This window comes from Nerophis ophidion, linkage group LG20 (assembly GCF_033978795.1).
Source record: "Nerophis ophidion isolate RoL-2023_Sa linkage group LG20, RoL_Noph_v1.0, whole genome shotgun sequence".
Taxonomy (NCBI): Eukaryota; Metazoa; Chordata; class Actinopteri; order Syngnathiformes; family Syngnathidae; genus Nerophis; species Nerophis ophidion.
The window spans coordinates 37,506,985-37,531,129 of NC_084630.1; the positions used below are offsets into that span (position 1 = coordinate 37,506,985).

The 24,145-nt window shown below is 39.6% G+C and overlaps 1 protein-coding gene and 1 long non-coding RNA gene across 5 annotated transcripts in view; one reads left to right on the forward strand and one right to left on the reverse strand.

Moving 5' to 3' along the window:
- Positions 1-24,145, reverse strand: part of LOC133539116 (uncharacterized) — a 1,110,877-nt gene that overhangs the window by 301,268 nt on the left and 785,464 nt on the right. The window lies entirely within an intron of this gene.
- The window catches only part of hhip (hedgehog interacting protein), a 92,518-nt gene that overhangs the window by 46,194 nt on the left and 22,179 nt on the right, over positions 1-24,145 (forward strand). For all 4 annotated transcript variants that reach the window (XR_009803186.1, XM_061881188.1, XM_061881189.1 and 1 more), the window contains exons 5-11: positions 2,253-2,404; positions 7,424-7,597; positions 7,682-7,825; positions 7,919-8,037; positions 9,373-9,496; positions 11,772-11,917; positions 12,658-12,739. Coding sequence is in view for 3 of the 4 variants with exons in the window: in XM_061881188.1 (XP_061737172.1) it covers positions 2,253-2,404; positions 7,424-7,597; positions 7,682-7,825; positions 7,919-8,037; positions 9,373-9,496; positions 11,772-11,917; positions 12,658-12,739 (941 nt within the window). In the remaining variant the exon portion in view is untranslated. The remainder of the gene's footprint in view (positions 1-2,252; positions 2,405-7,423; positions 7,598-7,681; positions 7,826-7,918; positions 8,038-9,372; positions 9,497-11,771; positions 11,918-12,657; positions 12,740-24,145) is intronic.

The window sequence follows — 24,145 nt, forward strand, 5'->3', positions numbered from 1 at the left end:
TAGCTGAGTTTGTATTGTTGAACATTCCACCTACTGTCACTTAAGCTGTATTACATTAAACCAGTGGTTCTCAAATGGGGGTACGAGTACCCCTGGGGGTACTTGAAGGTATGCCAAGGGTTACGTGAGATTTTTTTAAATATTCTAAAAATAACAACAATTCAAAAATCCTTTATAAATATGTTTATTGAATAATACTTCAACAAAATATGAATGTAAGTTCATAAACTGTGAAAAGAAATGCAACAATGTGAAGTGAATTGAAGTGAATTATATTTATATAGCGCTTCTCTCAAGTGACTCAAAGCGCTTTACATAGTGACACCCAATATCTAAGTTACATTTAAACCAGTGTGGGTGGCACTGGGAGCAGGTGGGTAAAGTGTCTTGCCCAAGGACACAACGGCAGTAACTAGGATGGCACAAGCGGGATTCGAACCTGCAACCCTCAAGTTGCTGGCACGGCCACTCTACCAACCGAGCTATACCGCCCCAATGCAATATTCAGTGTTAACAGCTAGATTTTTTTGTGGACATGTTCCATAAGATTTCTTTTTTTGTGAAGAAATGTTTAGAATGAAGTTGATGAATCCAGATGGATCTCTATTACAATCCCCAAAGAGGGCACTTTAAGTTGATGATTACTTCTATGTGTTGAAATCTTAATTTATATAATTGAATCAGTTGTTTATTTTTCAACAAGTTTTTAGTTATTTTTATATCTTTTTTTCCAAATAGTTCAAGAAAGACCACTATAAATGAACAATATTTTGCCCTGTTATACAATTCAATAAATCAGAAAGTGATGACATAGTGCTGTATTTTACTTCTTTATCTCTTTTTTTCAACCAAAAATGCTTTGCCTGATTAGGGGATACTTGAATTAAAAAAAATGTTCACAGGGCGTACATCACTGAAAATAGGTTGAGAACCACTGCATTAAACAACTAGAACAGGTGTGCCAATCTCATTAGCTACATTCCTTATGTGATGCACTAGCTTCCATTTCTGTTGCAATGGCTATCATCCCACCTGCCGTTGGCACAAAAAAAGGCCCAAGGCAAGTTAAAATCGTGCATGACAGCGGTTCAACGTAAACTTCAAGTTGTATATTTTTCCCGCAAAATCATTATTCATTTGACTTTTACAAGGTTTAACTTGCATACGTGTATGACGGTCACCTAACCTATTTTTGTACGTCTTCTCTGAAAGAACGTATGATAGAGGAAGCACAGAAAGCCATCAAGAACTTTTTTTTTTTTTCCTAAACATTCTTCACACCTAAAGCCCGGCATTCTGTTCATTCTTTTGTCAAGAAGAAATAGTGAGCAGAGCGCAATATAAAGAAGGACCAAGCTGTCTGGCCTCGCCTAGGGAACCAAATGCTATTGCCGATTATTACAGCTAACTATGACGGGAGGACCACCAGGGTAGTGACAAGCCACGGAGCCGCCTCCGGAGGGTGAGACAAAGGTTTACATAATAACAAGCAATTTAGATGTTTTCTAAACATGTTGCCAAGACAGTGGGAGTTGGCAGCCCTTTTCCTTATTTATTTATTTTTTTTTCTTTACTCTTACCCCCATCCCCGCCCCTTTAAGCTGTGAATTTTGCATGCATTTTGTGTAAACCGGGAAAGCTCTTGGAGCAGTGGAGGGGGCGAGGGGGGGGCAAAAAGCAGCAGAGTTGAAGCACTTTTTGTGCTATCTATGAACTGTTAGTGAGCTAATAAATTCTTTGACCCACTCAGCGCGGCATTCACGGATATCCCCCAAAGATTACACACACAAATCACAGCACAATGAAGGCCACCTTGAGGGCCCAGGCGTCACAGGGGACCCCGACCCTGAGGACAAGCGCACATAACCAATCTGCGGTGGGAGGGGGTGGCGGCGGCTGCAACTTCGCTCCGAGTCAAATGCTTTATAATGGTTGGTAATGGTATATTCAAGGAGGTTGGTGAAGGTGTGAAGTGAAACAGGCGAGGTTTGAAAAGGAAGAATGAGAGAATGCTCGGGGTGTCAAAGGGAATGTGACGGATAAATAAAAAGAGGGATTAGAGGCGTTGAAAAAAACAAAAAGGGTGATGGGTGTGTGTGGGGGCTGTTGCATGTGCACAGCCTCGGCCATGATGAAGATGGCCGACGGGAGAGAAGAGTTTGGGGGGGGGATTCGGAACCCACACGACCAAGCAGAGGCCGAGGCGGGACATAATTAACTCCTGGATCTTTTGTGCTTCCATCTGACTGCAGGGAGGAGATGAAAGGGGCCTGCTAAGCCTGGCATTCCATCCCAATTATAAGAAGAATGGCAAGCTCTACGTCTCATACACCACCAACCAAGAGCGCTGGGCCATTGGGCCGCACGACCACATTCTCCGTGTGGTTGAGTACACCGTGTCGAGGTAATGAGGGACGTGTGAGCACTTTTATACCAGTCACTCAAAGACTGAATGGACACCACAGCCTCGGTTGTCGTCACTAGGAAACAATTGTTTGCATTTTTATTCAAAATACTCACGTCTTGTGTTTTCACATTTGTCAAGTACAATGTAGAGTGCAACATGCACTTTTTTAAAGACATTTTTTTGCAACATTTTATACTCTGTTGATGCTCCGAGTTGATCTTCATTCAAAATATAGTAGAGCACGTTATTTAGTGCATTGGCCAGCAAAACACTGTAAAAGAGTATATGTTACCAAAATAATATCCAACTATTGCGATGGGGGGGGGGGTGTTTTACAAAATTAAAGGCATAATATAAAAAAGGTGAAATTCTAGCTTTTCTAAAAAAAAAAATTCAAACTTTTACAGATTTATATGGCAAACAATGTAAAAGCTGTACTGTTAGAAGAATGAAAGTGACAAGAAACAGTTTATTTATGCAAGAACATAGTCATGATAATAAAAGGAAAAAAAAGCTCAAACAAATCATAATTTTACGCGGAAAAAAAGGATCAACCCTCTGCACAATTTTTTACATATTTTTTCTGTAACTTTTTCCACTTAATACATGTTTTTATATTCAATGTGTAGTAGCTTGAATACCTCTTGTCAAAATACACCTAAATACCAAAGGTTGACAGTTGTACTTTTTTAACCCTTTACACCCTCTAGTGGCTAACATACTGCATTTAATTTTGATAGCGCAGACTGTTATATATATGTGTATATATATATATATATATATATATATATATATATATATATATATATATATATATATTAGTTTGTTTGTTTGTGTGTATATATATTGTTTGTGTATGTATATATATATGTGTATATATATATTTGTGTGTATATGTAAATATATATATACATATTAATATGTATATATATGTGTGTGTGTGTGTGTGTGTGTGTGTGTGTGTGTGTGTGTGTGTGTGTGTGTGTGTGTGTACAGTATATGTATATATATTTGTGTCTATATGTAAATATATATGTGAAGTGAAGTGAATTATATTTATATAGCGCTTTTCTCTAGTGACTCAAAGCGCTTTACCCAATATCTAAGTTACATTTAAACCAGTGTGGGTGGCACTGGGAGCACGTGGGTAAAGTGTCTTGCCCAAGGACACAACAGCAGTGACTAGGATTGCGGAAGCGGGAATCGAACCCGCAACCCTCAAGTTGCTGGCACGGCCACTCTACCAACCGAGCTGTTAATATACACATTAATATGTATGTGTGTATATATATATATATATATATATATATATATATATATATATATATATATATATCGATATATATGTGTATATGTGTATGTATGTATATATATATATCGATATATATGTGTATATGTGTATGTATGTATATATATATATGTGTTTATGTATGTATGTATATATATATATTTATGTATATATATATATATGTATGTATGTATGTATATATATATTTATGAATATATATATGTATGTATGTGTATGTATATATATATATGTGTATGTATATATGTATGTATGTGTATATATATGTATGTGTATGTATATGTATATATATGTATGTAGGTGTATGTATATATGTATGTAGGTGTACATATATATGTATGTATGTGTATATATGTATGTATGGATTTATATATATATATATATATGTATATGTATGTACATATATATATACATATATATATGTATGTATGTATGTATGTATGTACAGTTGTGATCAAAATTATTCAACCCCCACACAATTTTGGTATTTTAGCAAGTTGGACATTTATTCCGTATTTTGTTTATAGTCATATCAAATAAAGATGTGTCAAATAGACAAATGCGACTTAAATTGTAACACTGTATTTTACAAAATACCAAAAAAGGAAATTTTTCTTAATATATCATTGACAAAATTATTCAACCCCTTGAAGATCATAACTCTTAAGAACAGAATTTGAATAAGGTATTTTCAATCAGGTGTTGAAAACATCTGTAGATGTGATTAGAATCATAACGAGCAACAATTAAACTGATTGAAAAAGACTGTGACGCTCATCTTCTTGTAGATGGTCAATGGTGTATTTGCAACATGGTGAAGTCCAGGGAGTGGTCAAAGAAGTCAAGAGAGGAGGTAATCTCTCTTCATAAGAAAGAATATGGATATAAGAAAATAGCAAAGACATTACACATTCCAAGAGACACAGTTGGGAGCATAATTCGCAAGTTTAAAGCTAAAGGCACAGTGGAAACACTACCTGGGCGTGGTAGAAATAGGATGCTGTGTGCGTACAGTAGTTAAAAACCCCCGGGTAACAGCTGAGGAACTACAACAGGACATTGCAGAGGGGGGAACGCAGGTTTCGTCCCAGACAATAAGGCGCGCACTAGGAGATGAAGGCCTCCATGCCAGAACTCCCAGGCGCACCCCACTTCTGACTACCAGGCACAAGGAAAATAGACTCCAGTATGCCAAAAATCATCTGCACATACCCCAAAGGTTTTGGGAAACTGTTCTATGGAGTGATGAGACAAAAGTGGAACTCTTTGGGCCTATGAATCAACGTTATGTCTGGAGGAGAAAAAATGAAGCTTACAAAGAGAAGAACACCTTTCCTACTGTTAAGCATGGTGGGGGGGTCAATCATGCTCTGGGGTTGTTTCTCTGCCTCAGGTACCGGGAATCTCCAGCACGTTCAAGGCATTATGAATTCTATTTCCTGGCAGGATATATTAGCTGCAAATGTCATGAAGTCAATGAGGAAGCTGAGGCTTGGGAGACGTTGGACCTTCCAACAGGACAAGGATCCCAAGCATACCTCCAAATCAACATCAGAGTGGTTGCAGAAGAAGGGCTGGAAGACTCTGGAGTGGCCTTCACAGTGGCCAGACCTAAATCCTCTAGAAAAGCTGTGGTGGGACTTGAAGAAGGCAGTTGCAGCACACAAGCCCAAGAATATGAATGAACTGGAGGCCTTTGCCCAAGAGGAATGGGCTAAAATAGCTGTAGATGTTTGCAAGAAGCTTGTGTCCGCTTATGTATCACCTTTGAAGGATGTCATTACTGCCAAAGGGTGTTCTACTAAGTACTAAAGATGCATGGAACTAGGGGGTTGAATCATTTTGTCCATGACATGTTAAGAAAAATGTCCTTTTTTGCTATTTTGTAAAATAAAGTGTTACAATTTAAGTTGCATTTGTCTATTTGACACATCTTTATTTGATATGACTATAAACAAAATACGGAATAAATGTCCAACTTGCTAAAACACCAAAATTGTGTGGGGGTTGAATCATTTTGATCACAACTGTATGTATGTATGTATGTATGGGTATATATGTATATATACATAAATATGTATAGTTTTTGTTTTGCAATTGTGCCAGCTTCTAATCAGATGTGTCTGGAAACTTTTTGCAAGTTCTAGTACCAGCCAGCACACATAGTCGTACACCGAAACTGAAAAGCAATCCACAAAATTCTGGACTGATTTGAGACTATTATGTAATTGCCAATAAAAATCCCAACACTGTAGTTTGACACAGTCTCCGAAATGAGGTGTTAAGGAGCAATAGAAGGTTAAAAGTCTCAAAAAGTACTCAGTGGATTTGGAAAAGTGTGTCACACATCTCCACAGACTTGTGTATAGTATTGCTGCAACATATGTGTCAACCATATGTGTTTGCTTGTTGCAGTGTTTAGAATATTTGCAATTTAAAAAATGCAACTTCATTTGACTTAATGGTCAAATCTTCATTACAGTTTTGGCACACTGTCTTGAATTAGCCTGAATTTGATTAGAGGATTTGATGGCCCCTTTAGAGTGTCATTGTTGTATTGTTTATTGTACATGCATGTTCTCATGTCCTCATCCAGGTCATTGTATTCTCAATGCATTTAAGTGATTGCAACTAAAAGTGGGAATCTTTGGCGATTCAGGAGCTACAATTTGATTAAATTCAATTATTGATACATCTGATGCAGTTTTACATTTATTTTGGTTTCCCCTTAATAAGCGTTTATCACTTGCAACTTAAAAAAAACATTAATTTCGAATAAGAAAGTTACATTAATTCCCACATTTATTAAATTAATGAAAATAAGTGCAAAATTGGACCATAAGTGCCCTATTACAAAGGAGATTGTCAGATCTCTCGGCAAGGTGGCTCGCTGCAGCCCGCCAAATTTTAGAACTGTCTGCATTATTTTATTTACAATAAATACATCGATTATTGATTATCAATGTTTATTTATATAGCCCTAAATCACAAGTGTCTCAAAGGGCTGCACAAACCACAACGACATCCTCGGTAGGGCCCACATAAAGGCAATGAAAAATTCACACCCGTCGGTGAGAGTGACAATGATGACTATAAGAAACCTTGGAGAGGACCGCATTGTGGGCAACTCACCCACCCCCCCGCCCCCCCAGGGGACGGAAAGCAATGGATGTCGAGCGGGTCTAACATGATATTGTGAAAGTCCAATCCATAGTGGATCTATTATAACGGTGAGAGTCCAGTATAGATCCAATATAGTAGCGAGAGTCCCGTCCATAGTGTAGCCAGCAGGAAGCCATCCCAAGCGGAGGCGGATCAGCAGCGCAGAGAGGTCCCCAACCGATACACAGGCGAGCAGTCCATCCTGGGTCCCGACTCTGGACAGCCAGTACTTCATCCATGGGCACAGGACTTGTGTGTCCCCCCCGTATTATCATTGACATTTACTAATTGATTCTATAATAATCTATGTCCAAATGGCAATGCATCTAAAAATTGATTATTTCCCCCACCTCTAATTACAGCTTGGACTGTTTGTTTTGTCTTAGAAGACTTTTGGCCTCTCATTCCTTTTTCTTTAAAATTGAGGATCTTTTAGACACAGAAAAAGAAGGAATTAGAAACTGTTACTACAAAACACAGTGCATGATATTGTCCATGCCTCATCTGTAGATGGTTTGGCATCAATTTGTGTTGTTTGTTTGCCTTAGGAAAAACCCAAACCAGGTGGACACCAGGACCATTAGAATGTTGATGGAAGTGGCCGAACTGCACCGCAAACATCTCGGCGGCCAGCTTCTGTTCAGCCCCGAGGGTCTCCTGTACATCGTCTTAGGAGATGGTATGATAACACTGGATGATATGGAAGAGATGGACGGACTCAGGTGAGGTTGAAGTTAAAATGGTTAAATGTGCTTTTGCCAAGATGGAAAACGTCTCACTCTCATGTTTCATTGTTGTGTCTTTAGTGATTTCACAGGCTCCATGCTAAGGGTAGACGTGGACACAGACACTTGTACATCCCCCTATTCTATACCACGGGATAACCCCTACTTCAACAGCACCAACCAGCCTCCGGAGATTTTTGCCCATGGCTTACATGACCCAGGCAGGTTGGTCAAAAACACACAACCATGGACGTCACACTAATATTACTATCATTTGTAGTTATTTTGTGGTCATTCTTGGGATTCTGTGTTCTGTAGGTGCGCGGTGGATCGTCTCCAGACGGAGAACGGGAGTCTCCTCTTGCTCTGTACTGATGCAAGTGACAAAAACTCCACAACAGGCAGAATATTGGAGATATGGAAAGGGAAAGATTATGGTAAGTTCAAGTTTCTCGAATGGTGCCCATACTGCACGTAGAGTATGTACCACTTGTGCCTGGAGTCATTGGGACTTACTGGGTTTCATAGCCTATACTCTTGATACAAATACTGTTTGACATGGAGTGCTTAAAATCTTCAGAACAACATACAAACTTACGGATCTCTATCTTTATGTATAAACGGCGTTCTGGCAAAAAGTTAAACAATCTGGGACATCTGCCAAGGTTGTGAAGGGTAAAAGGTAAGCTCCAGAGAGATTCCCTGCCTTGTGTAATCCTGATATGCCAATGGTTCTGCACTTAAGATTTAGAGCTAGCAAAGGTAATAACTGCTGAGATGACAGCTTTGCATTGTTGAAAACTCTTAGAGGTTGCGCTTGCAGTGAGAAAATAAGAGAATGGGGGGGGCGACATCTCCAGCAGTTTTTCTTACCCCACTTTTCTTCACAAATAAATGACGGGTGTTTGTCTTAATAACTATGACTGGCAACTGGAGTATATACTTTGCCCCCCTGTGAAGGATGGTCTCTGACATTAGCCAATTATCTAAACTCGAAAGTAATTTACCGCGGGGAAATCAGCACGCCAGCCTCCATTCATATTTCTCTTTGCCAAAGACAACTGCAATCCAAAAATAAAATCGTATTACATCAGTGTCAAACTTGTGGACCGCCAAGGTCTATGTAGTATGTCTCTGAGATGTTGTAGAGAGAATCTTAACATTTCTTCCACTGTCCTTTACACAAACGTATCATTATCATGATACTACTTAAGTTCTAGACACACAACAGCCCTTTTTCTTGATGCCTTAAATACTGTATGTATTACATTGTCAGCCAACAAACCTTTTTAGATGTAAATGTCCCTTCAGGGCTGGGTTAAAGTATATGTATATTTATATACCAGCATTTGATATCGATAATGTGGACGCACAAGTATAAATATATAATTTTTTTTTCAATAAATGTGGCATTATCATTGGCAGAATACTGCAATAATGAATATGTTGCGAGTGATTCTGCAATCCCCAGCACTATTTTCACTGCATCATAACATTCGAGGATACTGTACATGGCTTACCCTGTTGCCAGTCTTCACTTTCTTATTGCCCTCAGTGTCCTCTCAGATAACATTCTTACTTTACTATTTTCATTTGAAAATGAAACTTGGGCACATAGAGCTATACAATAGTTAATTCAATGTTAACCACATGGAATGAGTCACTCTTTCTGTTGTAGCATTTAATGAAAATACTCAGAAAACATGGAACGATTCTTCTTACATCGAAGTGACTTTGATCCAAAAATGTAATCTCCTTTTCCCCCCATGCAGAGATTGAGCCCTCCGTCTATGACCTGCAGTCCACTGGAGGAGCACCACCAGTTGGAGGCTTTATCTACAGGGGCTGCCAGTCGAGGAGATTGTATGGCAGTTACGTGTTTGGAGATAAGCTTGGGTAAGGGGAACTGTACTACACCATTTTTCAGCAACAGTACAAAACTTAGACTTCTGATTTTAAGATGATTTGTAGTTTCTGGTGGCTGTTTGATTTACATATTGTGGCATTTACTGAGATGAGCATAGAATGTCCTTCACTCCCTCTCGTTCTCTCTCTCTCTCGTTCTCACCCTATTCAGACTGTCCCTTGCATCAAGTTGTGCCAGGGTAAATACAAAGTTCCAACCGCATGGGGGGAAAACAGGTTTTGTGTTACTTTCACCAAGGCGGCACAGCCAGTTCAGTGTAATGGAGATTAGACATCCTGCCCAGCGCTGTTCACACTTTTCTTTTTCTTTTGTAATTCATCCTCGTTTGCTGATGTCAAACAGTGACGCTCGAGTAAGCAAATTACATAAAACGTAGGAAAAACAAGTCATTCACAGGATTAGGTTTGAAACACAATGTGTGGTCGGTTAATTATCCAAACAATTTGGCAGCTAAACAATGGTATAAAACTAGCAACAGAGTCTGAAGTGGCACAATGTAAGATAGTGGGCTTGAAAAGTAAATTAACAGGTCCCATGTACCGTATCTGCACTGATTATGTCATACTTGCCAACCCTCCTGAATTTTCCGGGAGACTCCCGAATTTCAGTGCCTCTGCCGAAAATCTCCCGGGACAACCATTCTCCCGAATTTCTCCCGATTTCCAGCCGGACTTGAGTGAGGACAGCCTGTCGTCACGTCCACTTTTCCTCCATATAAACGGCGTGCCAGCCCAGTCACGTTATAACATCTACGGCTTTTTGAGCTCAGTGCACAACTGCACACACAACAAGGAAACTTTTATGTATGTCTCCGTTATCCATAGGGTTATCTATAAGCCATAAAGTAGGCAGGCACGGCGCTATTTCTCAGCGTGTGTTCATTCCAGCCGGCACGTTAATACACTGACACATAACATCCGGAATCCCATCATGCATTGCTTCAAAACTATGGTGAGTAGTAATGTCCAAAAAAAGATAGTGACAGAGAATAGAACGAAGACGGACTATTCAACCATAAACTCACTCCTTTCCTGCAAATTAAATGTCACAGATGTTGCCCATACCTATGCTCCTTCAAAGGCTGTGCTACTGGCTGCAAAGCATTGCACTTTCAAATACAACAATGAGTAGAGAGCAGTGTTATGTGTAAATAAATGAACACTGAAATTCAAGTATTTCTTATATATATATATATATATATATATATATATATATATATATATATATATATATATATATTTATGTATATATATATATATATGTATATATATATATATTTATATATATATATATATATATATATATGTATGTATATATATATATATGTATATATATATATATTTATATATATATATATATACATATATATATATATATGTATGTATATATATATATATGTATATATATATATATTTATATATATATATATATATATATATATAATATGTGTGTGTGTATATATCATCATCATCATCATTGTCAGCGCCCCATTTACCCAGGGACCTGCTCAGCTTTTTGGCGCTGACCGCCCGCAGTCACAAGAGAAGGTGCAAACGGTTCTCTGTGTGCATTTTATAGACGTTAGTTGGGACTCAGTAACCCCACACACAACCTCCCATCTCATGCCTGGATGTAGTTTAATGTCATACCCAGGACCATGTGTATGCTCATATATGTATGTCTTAATTGGATTATCCAGAGAATAGTGCTCGATACCGGGGTACAGCGCAATATGTATGTGTGGGAAAAATCACAAGACTACTTCATCTCTACAGAACTGTTTCATGAGGGGTTCCCTCAATCATCAGGAGATTCTTTTTTTTTTTTTTCTCCTGACGATTGAGGGAACCCTTCATGAAACAGTTCTGTAGAGATGAAGTTGTCTTGTGATTTTTCCCACACATACATATATGTATATGTATAGGAAATAATAAGAATTTCAGTGACTTCTAGCTATAAATATACTCCTCCCCCTTAACCCCGCCCACCTCAATCCCACCCTCCACCCCCCAATCTCCCGAATTCGGAGGTCTCAAAGTTGGCAAGTATAGATTATGTCGTTGTAAAGATATGACCATAAAGGTAATAACAGGCCACCAGTGTAGTGAAGCACATGACATCTATTTAAGGTTGTGCAATTTTATTTGATTTCATTCATTCACCCACTCAAGTGAATCACACACCGAGCGATTTCATTGAGGTACGCTGTCAGTAAGAGTGGAAACTACTTATTGTTTGTCCCAGAAACCTTCGGATTCTCCAGAAGTCCTCAATAACGCCATCGGCACTGAGTGACCAGTGGTTGGAGAAGCCACTCTGCCTGGGCACAGCTGGGTCTTGTGGCTCCACGCTCGTCGGAAACATCCTGGGATTTGGAGAAGACGAATTGGGTTAGTATATCAATGAACGAATGAATGAGATCCCATTCTTGAATATTGTTGTTGTTTCTTAAGAGAAAAATGACACTCTCCAAGAGACTTCTTATATTTTTTTGACATTAGGTCTGTGGCATGTTCCCAGCAGGATATTAAATGTGTACTTCTTACTCGATTGAGTGTCTTTTCCCTAAAACATCACGGCTAAATCCACAGTTTTTTTTTTGAACATCAGGCCACCTACAAAGCAGTGTTCTGCATGTCGTGTGTTGCCTTTTACTTAGGAGCACTAAAATCGAGTCGGGTGAAGTGAGGTGAGTGCCCTTATGTGATACAGAGAACATGATACCTGCTGGACCTCCCCAGTCATTTGCGGGATTATGAACTGTCAGCTCCAGTGTTTCTGATTAAGTTGAACACTCACTCAACGACAGCCGTCATAAACCAGTTATCACAACTCTCACCAGCTGTCAAGAGTCACTGCTTTTTAAGGAGTACTTTCGGTTTGCCACATTTGATTGTGATTTGCAAGCTGTGCGGGAATCCCACTGGGGGGCCACGGTGGCTTACGTTTTGGGCGGGCATTTTGTCCCACAGACACATGTTTACACTTTGTCCCCTTATGGAATTTAGCTGCGGGTTTGTTCCTCATTAAATTACCCGCATGGTTTCCCCACTCCTGAGTGTTAAATCCACCCATAAAAAGTATTTCACAGATGGACCATCTATAATTAGACCGTTTCCTTTTATTTCAGGAGAAGTCTACGTACTGGCGAGCAGTAAAAGCATGGCGCAGTCGCACAGCGGAAAACTCTACAAATTGGTAGACCCGAAGAGGTAAAATTTCATACAGTGGAACCTCCAAAGTCAAACGCAAGTTTTTCCCTTAGGACAGGCCTAGGCAATTATTTTGACTCGGCGGGGGACAAATTTAGAGAAAAAAATATATCTGGGGGCCGGTATATCTCATTTTTAGGAACACTAACACAAAACCTCACAATAATGTCTGATTTAATGCTAAAAACGTTATGACAGACCGCCTTAAAAAACGGAATGGAATTTTACATTTTTTTTCCTGAATGAGAAACTCAGAATGTACATGAAAATAAAGAATGTGGGATTTACAATATTAACTATGAAGGATAAAACACTGAATATTGACAACATATGAACGTAACACCCCGTCTTGATTGACATATTTTACAATCAAGTGAAAAGCAACAAAAATGCAACAAACACAGCAAAATATGAACGCAAAAAAACTCCACCTACAATCTGATTCATCCATCCATCCATCCATCCATTTTCTACCGCTTATTCCCTTTGGGGTTGTGGGGGGTTGTTTAATGTGTTGCATTAAAACTTTGTTGTAAAAATCTCCTTCCGCATCTGTCCTTGACACGCGCATTTCAGGCTCTGGAGACGCTTCCCACTCACACTGCTTGGTGCCTCGTCTGAGCTGCTGTGATTTACATAACCGTAGTAAGTACCTTGTTTTTCGGATTATAACTCGCTGTTTTTTTTCATAGTTTGGCCGGGGGTGCGACATATACTCCGGAGCGACTTATGTGTGAAATTATTAACACTTTACCGTAAAATATCAAATAATATTATTTATCTCATTCGCGGAAGAGACAAAGAAAATGTCAGCAATCGTCACACACACGTCAACCAATAAGAATTCGGCGGGGGAAGGTCATGGCAGAAGTGCAATAAATAAATAAATGGGTTGTACTTGTATATGTGGGTCATGGAATGCTAACTGCTATATGCTATATGCTACTGCCGTAGCTATTAAAATGGATCATTTCAACGTTGGCGGTAACTTATAAAAACTGAGAAGGGCTCAACAAAAATGGCGTTGAAAAGGAAATCATGTAGTGCAGATTACAAGCTGGACGTAGTGAAATCTGCAGCAGAAAACGACAAGAGGAAGTGAAGTGAATTATATTTATATGGCGCTTTTTCCTCAAGTGACTCAAAGCGCTTTACATAGTGAAACCCAATATCTAAGTTGCAACTAAACCAGTGTGGGTGGCACTGGGAGCAGGTGGGTAAAGTGTCTTGCCCAAGGATACAACGGCATTGACTCGGATGGCGGAAGCGGGGATCGAATCTGCAACCCTCAAGTTGCTGACACGGCAGCTCTACCGACCGAGCTATACCGCCCCGATATAAGCGTACCTTTGGAGTTGGCAGAGTTGTTTAGACGTGACATCGAGGAAGAAGATTTCATGGGATTTATGGATTAGGAGTGACAGTTTGTTAAAGATATCGCATGTTCTATATGTTATAGTTATTTGAATGACTCTTACCATAATATGTTAGGTTAACATAGCAGTTGCTTATTTATGCCTCATATAACCTACACTTATTCAGCCTGTTGTTCACTATTCTTTATTTATTTTAAATTGCCTTCCAAATGTCTGTTTTTGCTGTTGGGTTTTATCAAATAAATTTCCCCCAAAAATGCGACTTATACTCCAGTGCGATGTATATATGTTTTTTTCCCTTCTTTATTATGCATTTTTGGTCGGTGCGATTTATACTACGGAGCGATTTATAATCCGAAAATTACGGTAATTATATTACCATTGTAACTGGTATATAATGCAAAAGCCAGATTCCAACCATTAAAATACTTTGTATAGTTCAAGACTTACGGTAATTTGAAAACATGACTGCACATCATAATGGCAGCTACAGTTTCCATCTTAAAGATCTAAAAAAATGATTTGGGATTGTCCGGCGGGTCAGATTGAAAGGCTTAACGGGGCGCACGCGGCCCCCGGACCTTAATTTTGCCCAGGTCTGCCTTAGGAGATAATTTCACACTAAACATCTGTTATAAGCTCATGTAGTCGGCAGCATAAAATATTAAAATATTAATAATAAGGGACGGATAATAAGGGACGGCGTGGCGCAGCGGGAGAGTGGCCGTGCGCAACCCGAGGGTCCCTGGTTCAAATCCCACCTAGTACCAACCTCTTCACGTCCGTTGTGTCCTGAGCAAGACACTTCACCCTTGCTCCTGATGGGTGCTGGTTGGCGCCTTGCATGGCAGCTCCCTCCATCAGTGTGTGAATGTGTGTGTGAATGGGTAAATGTGGAAGTAGTGTCAAAGCGCTTTGAGTACCTTGAAGGTAGAAAAGCGCTATACAAGTACAACCCATTTATTTATTTATTTATATATGAACAGTATATTTCTAAAGGGGCCCTCTTTCGATAAATCTACTTTTCTTACCTATTGGTACCTGTTTTTGTGTAATTGTGAGTGCCTTGCGCGCGTACACCATTGCAATCCGCGCTCTACTCAAAAAGCTTCATTTTCGCTATCTTGTTGTGGGGCAGACTGGCTCGTACATGCATGCACCGCTGTTGCCATTTCTAATACAAAATAGCATATAGTTCGAACTTATATCTGTGAGTAGACCCGCTATGGAAGCACTAAAAACTACAACAAAGTCAGCAGTAAACAAGAACGCCCACAAATCGGCGCATCCAGAAGAGGCGGTCAGAAAGCAGCTCGACAAACGGTCTGTAAAACATTATTTATGCAAAACTTCGATCAACGAACCACCATTACATGTTATGTAGATCACAAGGATTATTTAATCTCTTTAAAGGCCTACTGAAAGCCACTACTAGCGACCACATGCCAATACGGCCGCTTTAGTTTAATAAATTGCAATTTTAAATTTCCCGCGGAGTTTATTGTTGAAATTGTCGCGGAATGATGACGCATACGGTGACGTCACGGACTGTAAGGAAATATTAGCGCTGTACCACTCGCGGCTAAAAGTCGTCTGCTTTAACGGCATAATTACACAGTATTTCGGAGATCCGTGTTGCTGAATCTTTTTCAATTTGTTCAATTAATATTGGAGAAGTCAAAGTAGAAAGATGGAGTTGGGAAGCTTTTAGCCTTTAGCCACACAAACACACAGTGATTCCTTGTTTAAAATTGCCGGAGGTGAAACTTTACTATGGATCAGAGTGGTCAAGCGAACATGGACAACCAGCAGTTTTCGGTGAGAAAATTGTGGTAAAAAGTCGCCTCTTAAATCAGGAGAGCTTACGCCGTCCATGCAGCTGCTGGGACTTCCCTCAGACACTGGCCTCAAGACACCCGTGAACACACCCCTCCGACTTTCAGGTACTATTAAACTCCCTAAAACACTAGCAACACAATAGAAAGATAAGGGATTTCCCAGAATTATCCTACAAAATGTGTCTAAAAACATCTGAATCCGTCGCAATGCAATCGCCTTTTTTTTTTTTTTTTTAGTCCTTCACTACTAATATCCTAATTCATGAATCTTTCATCCTCGCTCAAATTAATGGGGAAATTGTCGTTTTCTCGGTCCGAATAGCTCTTACTGCTGGTGGCTCCCATTAAAAACAATGTGAATATGTGTGGAGCCCTGCAACTCGTGACGTCACGCGCACATACTTCTGGTAAAGGCAGAGCTTTTCTATTAGCAACCAAAAGTTGCGAACTTTATCGTGGATGTTCTCTACTAAATCCTTTCAGCAAAAATATGGCAATATCGCGAAATGATCAAGTATGACACATAAAATAGACCTGCTATCCCCGTTTACATAAGAAAATCTCATTTCAGTAGGCCTTTAAAGTTTGAAGATGTCTAACTAACATCAAACATGTAAATAAAACTGAAAGAAATTTAAAAACTACTTACCGTATTCTTCGGAGTATAAGTCGCACCTGCCGAAAATGCATAATAAAGAAGAAAAAAAACATATATAAGTCGCATTTTTGGGGGAAATGTATTTGATAAAACCCAACACCAAGAATAGACATTTGAAAGGCAATTTAAAATAAATAAAGAATAGTGAACAACAGGCTGAATAAGTGTAGGTTATATGAGGCATAAATAACCAACTGAGGAGGTGCCTGCTATGTTAACCTAACATATTATGGTAAGAGTCATTCAAATAACTATAACATATAGAACAGGGCTGCCCATTACGTCGATCGCGAGCCACCGGTCGATCGCGGAGAGTGTCAGTCGAACGACAGCCAGGCTTTTAAAAAAATAGACCTAGAAATTAGCGATCATCGATCTTCACAAAGACGTCACTTGGTTGACATTCACGACACCCGAGGGTCTTGTGAGATGACGCTGGCTGCTGCCTGATCATTATTAAGAAAAAATGACAGACAGGACGGCGAGAAACACTTTTTATTTCAAAAGACCGTCGCGCCATACCTTCCGTCAAAACTCTAAAGGCCGACTGCACATTTCCTACCTTCACAATAAAAACGCTGCTTCATGCTGCCTGCGCTAACAAAATAAGAGTCTCGGAAAGCTGGTGTGCACAAGCGAGCGAGCTACGGAGTTTGCCGCCAATGTTTTTCTTAAAAAGTGTATGGAAGCTGGATAAATAAGATGCCAAAAACCAACCACATTCATGTGGTATTGTACAGAAAGGAGGACTTTTTTTTTCTCTTCCATTCAAAAATGTGTACGTTATCATCACTACTGTCTGATTCCAATCAATGCAAGCCATCAGAATCAGGTACTACACCAACTTATATTCTTGTCTTCATGAAAGAAAGACATCTATATGTGTTAAACATGCTTGTATTATCATTAAACACATTTAACTTGTTAACAAAAATGTCTCTTTCATACATAAATAAATATAAATGATCCGATTGTAGCTGAGATAGGCGCCAGCGCCCCCCGCGACCCCGAAAGGGAATAAGCGGTAGAAAATAGATATATGAATGAGGTAGATCCCCTGCAGAAAAAGTGTGGGCACCCCTGATATAGAACATGCTATACGTTTACCAAGAAATCTGTCACTCCTAATCACTAAATCCCATGAAATCTTATACGTCTAGTCTCTTACATGAATGAGCTAAATAATATTATTTGATGTTTTACGGTAATGTGTCAATAATGTCACACATAAGTCGCTCCTGAGTATAAGTCGCAACCCCACCAGACTGAATGTTTGTCTGACTTTCTTACCTTCCAAACTATGAAAAAAACTGCGACTTATTGTCCGAAAAATACGGTACACTTTGAAAAAACGTCTGACATACACGTCTAAATGAGTGATGCTGTCACCGAGTAGCATATTTTTAGGTGTTTCTGTGTTTCTCAATGATTTCTTTGGTAAAATGTGTGTGATTGATTATTAAATTGCTCCTATTGTACTGAGCAGCCAGACTCTTCCCCCTGTCACGCAGGAGGTTGAATTTCTAGTAATTTATCATTCCACTGTTTACACTCTTCTGTGGTGATATTACAAAAAGCCAAAGAACAAGTAAAACACTTAGATGCTCACGGGATTTGCTGACATTCCGCAGGATGATGGTTTCAGCTATCATATGTTTGTATTTTTGCTGACTTAAGCACTTGGATCCTAAGTGTGGTTAAATATCTTTGAATAGGCAGAATTAGAGGCGAAGCTGCCATAGTAGAAGCGTACCCTATAAAATGACTGATGGAGACACGATCCGGCGACTGACGCTGACGCAACCCGTAAAGCTGCACTTAATCACACGTCTCCTAAATCCTCGCCACTTCCAGTTTTCCTTTCACTCCCATGGGCCAGCCTCTCGTCACGCAGCCCACCTGCCTGGGCCAAAGCAAATGCGAGTTGCTGTAACAGGAGAGCGAGCGTTGCATTTCACTATGTTAGTGTCAGGTATTGCTAACGGCAACAGCGCGGAGCTGGCTGGATTCTCGCTGGCAAATTACAGCGCGCTGGTTATTTTCAGAGCATTTGACAGCGGGTTTTATTTTGCTGAGAGGAAGGAAAAACACCGAGGCACCTGTTGTCCGGCCCGACTACATTGACACTTATTTTATTTCAGCACATGCACAAACACATGCACATATATGTATACAATATACACTGTGGCGCTAAGCCCAACCTCCCTCACTTTGGGGTTCCGGTCAGAGAACACACGGTCAACAGATCAACTTTAATTTTACTTTGTCAGGTGTATATTACTTTAGTATCTGAAATACACAAGTACATTTCAAAATTTCTTAACAGTTTTGCTGCAGTTCAAATTTGTCTGTGGTGGGTTACCACAAATAAATGAATGTATGGGGGGAAAGTGTACAGTAAAGTCCCAAATTATTCAAATAATTACCATATTTTGAGTTCAAGTGTTTTTTTATTAACTGATCATGTCTGACTGGAAGACTATTTGAGCAAGTGTCATTAAGTTAACATTACTTTTATTTATTTTTTTTGAAAATGTCTTCATTCCAACAAAACAATACACAGCGATACCATAACAATGCAATCCAATTCCAGAACCAAACCCGACCCAGCAACACTCGGAACAGCAACAATAAACAGAGCAATTGAGAGGACACACAAACACAACACAGAACAATCCAAAAGTAGTGGAACAATATAGAATATTATCAACAACAGTATCAATACCAGTAACAATTTCAACATAGCAGTGAGTAAAAATCCCTCATTGACATTCTCATTAGATGTTTATGAAAAAATAAAATAAAAATGGCTTTAACATATCATTATAAAAAAAACATGGCTTTGAGTGGTGCAATATATTAGTCAGGTGATGTTTATACTGTTCGTACATGTGTATCGAATAAAGTATTGACAGCGCTCCTTAACACTTTAGACCAGTGGTTCTCAACTTTTTTTTAGTGCTGTACACCCCGTGAACATTTTTTTTTAATTCAAGTACCCCCTAATCAGAGCAAAACATTTTTGGTTGCAAAAAAGAGATAAAGACGTAAAATACAGCACTATGTCATCAGGTTCTGATTTATTCAATTGTATGACAGTGTGAAATATTGCTCATTTGTAGTTGTCTTTCTTGAACTGTTTGGGAAAAAAAGATATAAAAATAACTAAAAACATGTTGAAATATAATCAAGTGATTCAATTCTAAATAAAGATTTCTCCACATAGAAGTAATCATCAACTTAAAGTGTCCTCTTTGGGGATTGTAATAGAGATCCATCTAGATTCATCAACTTCATTCTAAACATTTCTTCACAAAAAAAGAGATCTTTAACATCAATATTTATGGAACATGTCCACAAAAAAATGTAGTTGTCAACACTGAGTATTGCATTGTTGCATTTCTTTTCATAGTTTATGAACTTACATTCATATTTTGTTGAAGTGTTATTCAATAAATATATTTGTAGAGGATTTTTTGAATTGTTGCTATTTTTAGAATATTTTAAAAAAATCTCACGTACCTCTTGGCATTCCTTCAAGTACCCCCAGGGGTACGCGTACCCCCATTTGAGAACCACTCCTTTAGATGATAATCTATGTCCACACATTTCTACAGTTTTAAATCATAGTCACTCTGAGTATTTTTTGAAAGATGTATGATTTTTTATTTTTTATCCTGGTGGGTTTTAGTCATTGCTGCGAGTTGTCAGTGAACGGTTCAGGTTTTAACTTAAAACAGTCAAAATGCCTAACGCATAAGAAAATGCCTGAGATGAAATATTGCCTGGTAAATGAAGAGAGACAGATTAAATAGAACAGCAGACTGGGAATCACACTTGAAATATGTATGCAGCTGATCAGTCGCGGTTGACGACAGTGCCACCCAGGCGTTTGCGCAATTAATTACGCCGCAGATGTTTTAAAGGGGCCCCGATGACTTGCTCCGTATTTATGTTTTCTGGCGTAAGCACTGGATGCATTTCTCCCTCCGTCAGAACAATTCTTTCCACCGTCAACTGGTCTTGTTTAGTCTGCAGAGTCTGTGGCGTAGGAGTCTTGACTCCCGATACAGTCAGCCTTCGTTATTGGGATCTCCTTACGAGCAGGTCGGAGGCTAAAGTTTTAGTGTCGCATCCGCACTGTTTTTCATGAGGTTTTAAATTCTGAGGGGAATACGAGGAACCAATGGGAAGAGCCGCTAAAAAAGGCCCGCAGGGAAGCATTAGCTATAAAATCCTTCAGCCGTGTTTGTGTAAACATTTCTTGGCCAGATGACTTCATTTTGAGGTATTTGTTTGTCAGTTGAAGTGCGCCTCCAATAATAAATAGGCCACCATGCATTGAAACCTGCTGAGTGTGTGGGGTTGTGAAACTGAGAGACAAACAGCAAAGCGGTTGGTGGTTGGTGGTTTCACAGTGTGACTGAAATAATCACATTCTTATGATGACCTTCTGTTCTGATTACCTACACAACTACAGTACATACCCATAAATGAATGGGTTGTACTTGTATAGCGCTTTTCTACCTTCAAGGTACTCAAAGCGCTTTGACACTACTTCCACATTTACCCATTCACACACACATTCACACACTGATGGAGGGAGCTGCCATGCAAGGCGCCAACCAGCACCCATCAGGAGCAAGGGTGAAGTGTCTTGCTCAGGACACAACGGACGTGACGAGGTTGGTACTAGGTGGGATTTGAACCAGTGACCCTCGGGTTGCGCACGGTCACTCTCCCACTGCGCCACGCCGTCCCCATCCCAATCCATCAATCTTTTGCCATACTACTTATGAATACTCAGCGCTTTTGTCCGCAATTCCAAAACCGCATTAGGTATGTCTTAATTGGGCATGATAAGAACCCAGAAAACATATAGATCAAATATATGAGGTGACCTATACTGACTCATATTATTGTAATTTAAATGCAATCTTGTAGACTTGCTGCAGTAAAAACTATTTTATCAGCATTTGCTACAATTTAACTAATCTATTCTTTAATCATACAGACCACAGGATACAAAACCAATTTAGTAGGTATTTTTTAGAGCGTTTTCACAAGAGCACCTTTTTTAACTGGTTTAATCAAACTTTCCGTCTCTTCCTTTCTTGGTGGGGTTCGTTTAGTCAAGTGTGAATGCAGTAATCGAACTTGGGTGGAGGGCAGATTGAACAGTCTGATAAACGCCAACTCTGGTGTTGTTCGGTTGTTGTCCGACAAATTAGGCTTGACCCTAAACTGCATTCTGAAGTAGCGTACAAATGGCTGATAGAGAGTGGAATTCGGTTTAGCTTGTACTGTAGGCGGTTGATAAGACATCTTTTAATGATCGATTTTCAAGATTGTTGTTAAAGTTTCCAATTTATCTTGAGTAACAGAAAAAAACTGCCGAAAATCGACTAATTTTACAAAGCAACTGATTTAGACCGTAGACACTGACTGGGGCTTTTAATGATTCCGACTTTACGTAAATTTAGTAACAGAAAAAAACTGCCGAAAATCGACCAATTTTACAAAGCAACTGATTTGAATTGTAGACACTGAGCTATAGCTCTATGACTAGGGTTTTTAATGATTCCAAATTTACGTTTCAATTCCGGTTCTTAGATAGGCACAGTCAACATTAAGGTTTGTGTGGTTAAAATTTCGGTGCCAAACACAGTTATTTTTTAAATAAACATCCCTTTCATTACCTAGACAAAAATTCACCTTTTAAAAATAGCTGGCGGTGGCTATTTCTTCTTTGCGGTTCTTATTCGGCAGCTGTTTCTTCCGGCCGGGGATCAAAATTAGGAATCAAATTTTTGCGATTCTGTGAGAACTGGAATCTTACTCCGGGTTCCCTTCAATGCTCGATGCTCAACCATTGGATTGCTCGATTGGTTTTACGGTTAGTATAACAATATTTGTATGTACCACTTCAGCTTGAGAGTTTTAGTGTTGTGAAAAGAAAAAGTGGCATGAAATAGAACACTTCATTGTCATCAAACGTGAGAGCATGACGGCTCTTGATATTGTATGTTATTTTGAAACATTTTATGTTGAATTCCATTTAGCAAAAAGGCTCTTTGCGTCTTGTCTTGGAGCAATGCTAGATTTTGCAGATTACTGTTGAAGTTCTCAATTTATTTTAAGTAATAGAAAAAAAAACATTTTACAAACCAACTGATTTAGACCATAGACACTGAACTAGAGCACAAAAGCAGATTTGATTGCTCAATTGGTTTTACAGTTAGTATGAGACACTTTATATGTACCAGTTCAGCTTGAGAGTTTTGGTGGTTTTGAAGAAAGGAAAGTGGTATATTTTAAGGGCTTGCATGGGAAAGAAACTTAAGCTTGTTGTTTATACATACAGTATGTATTTATCTAAGTGCCTGTGTTTGCTCTGTACAGATATACACTGCTCTGTGTGGGTGGTGGGGCACATGCGAACATGCACATCTGTGGGCCTGTGTGAGCGTGCGATATGCTAGCTCCCAGCATGGTGTAGCGAGAAAAAGCAAAAGCCCTTTTATTTTCCTGTCCCTCCTAAATCTTTCTCCATCTCCGCTGTTGGTCCTCGCCTTGACAAAGCTGCTCGTCAGTCCAGCATGAATGGCTGGTCTCCTACAATACACAGTAAATTTCTTGCACAATTAAAATAAGGAACGAAGCTACAAAAGCCGGGCCCCTAACAATGGTCGTCCGATGACAAAACGCCAAAAGAGACCACACGGGGACGTTTGATTAAGCTATTGTTGGGGTTGCACAATATACAGCACTTCACTGCACTTTTCTCACATACACCTCGTGTCAATCAAGCCAAACACACGCCAGTATCGGTATCAAATCAGTATCATAGCCTTCCTCTTCTATCTAAATCAGCATTTCATCTATCTGACCCTCCTCACTAGCATCATCATCATCATCCAGTTCCACGTTGGTGTTACTAGCTCATGTGCGAACACCGTAACCCCCTTCTCCCACTCCCCTGGCTCGCACACATCCAGCACCACCCCTCCCAAAGTTGATAAATTCCCACAGTGGCTGTTGACCCAGCTGCCTTTGTCAAGTGGTGCTACCAGCAGGTGCTGTTTTCACAGCCACCCTGGCAGTTGTACAGACTGTTTAGTTGCGCTGCTGACCCTTGCCTGCTATTAACAGTGTTAGCCACAGACCACCACTACCACCCCCTTCTTCAACCCACACAATCCTCCAGGGACTCTCGCTATTTTTCGCTCTCTTTACCGATTGGCTTCCCTTCTCCTCTTTTAAAAAAACTACTGCAACGACAAAAGCCAGTCTGAGGGACGGAGTCTGGAGTTGGGTGCTGATGGGAGCATGGGAATCTACTCCGCCTCCACCCTCCATCCTCCATCCTCCAAAACTGAAAGCAAGTTTTAAGAGTGCAGTTTTGTCTAAGCGAAGCAAACTGCCACACGGTGTACAGTATTAGTGCAGCGTTTTGTCAACGCATTTATGCAATAATGCATCCACATTATCGCAGATACTTATGGAGACTGTCTTCTTGCATGTCAAGTATTGT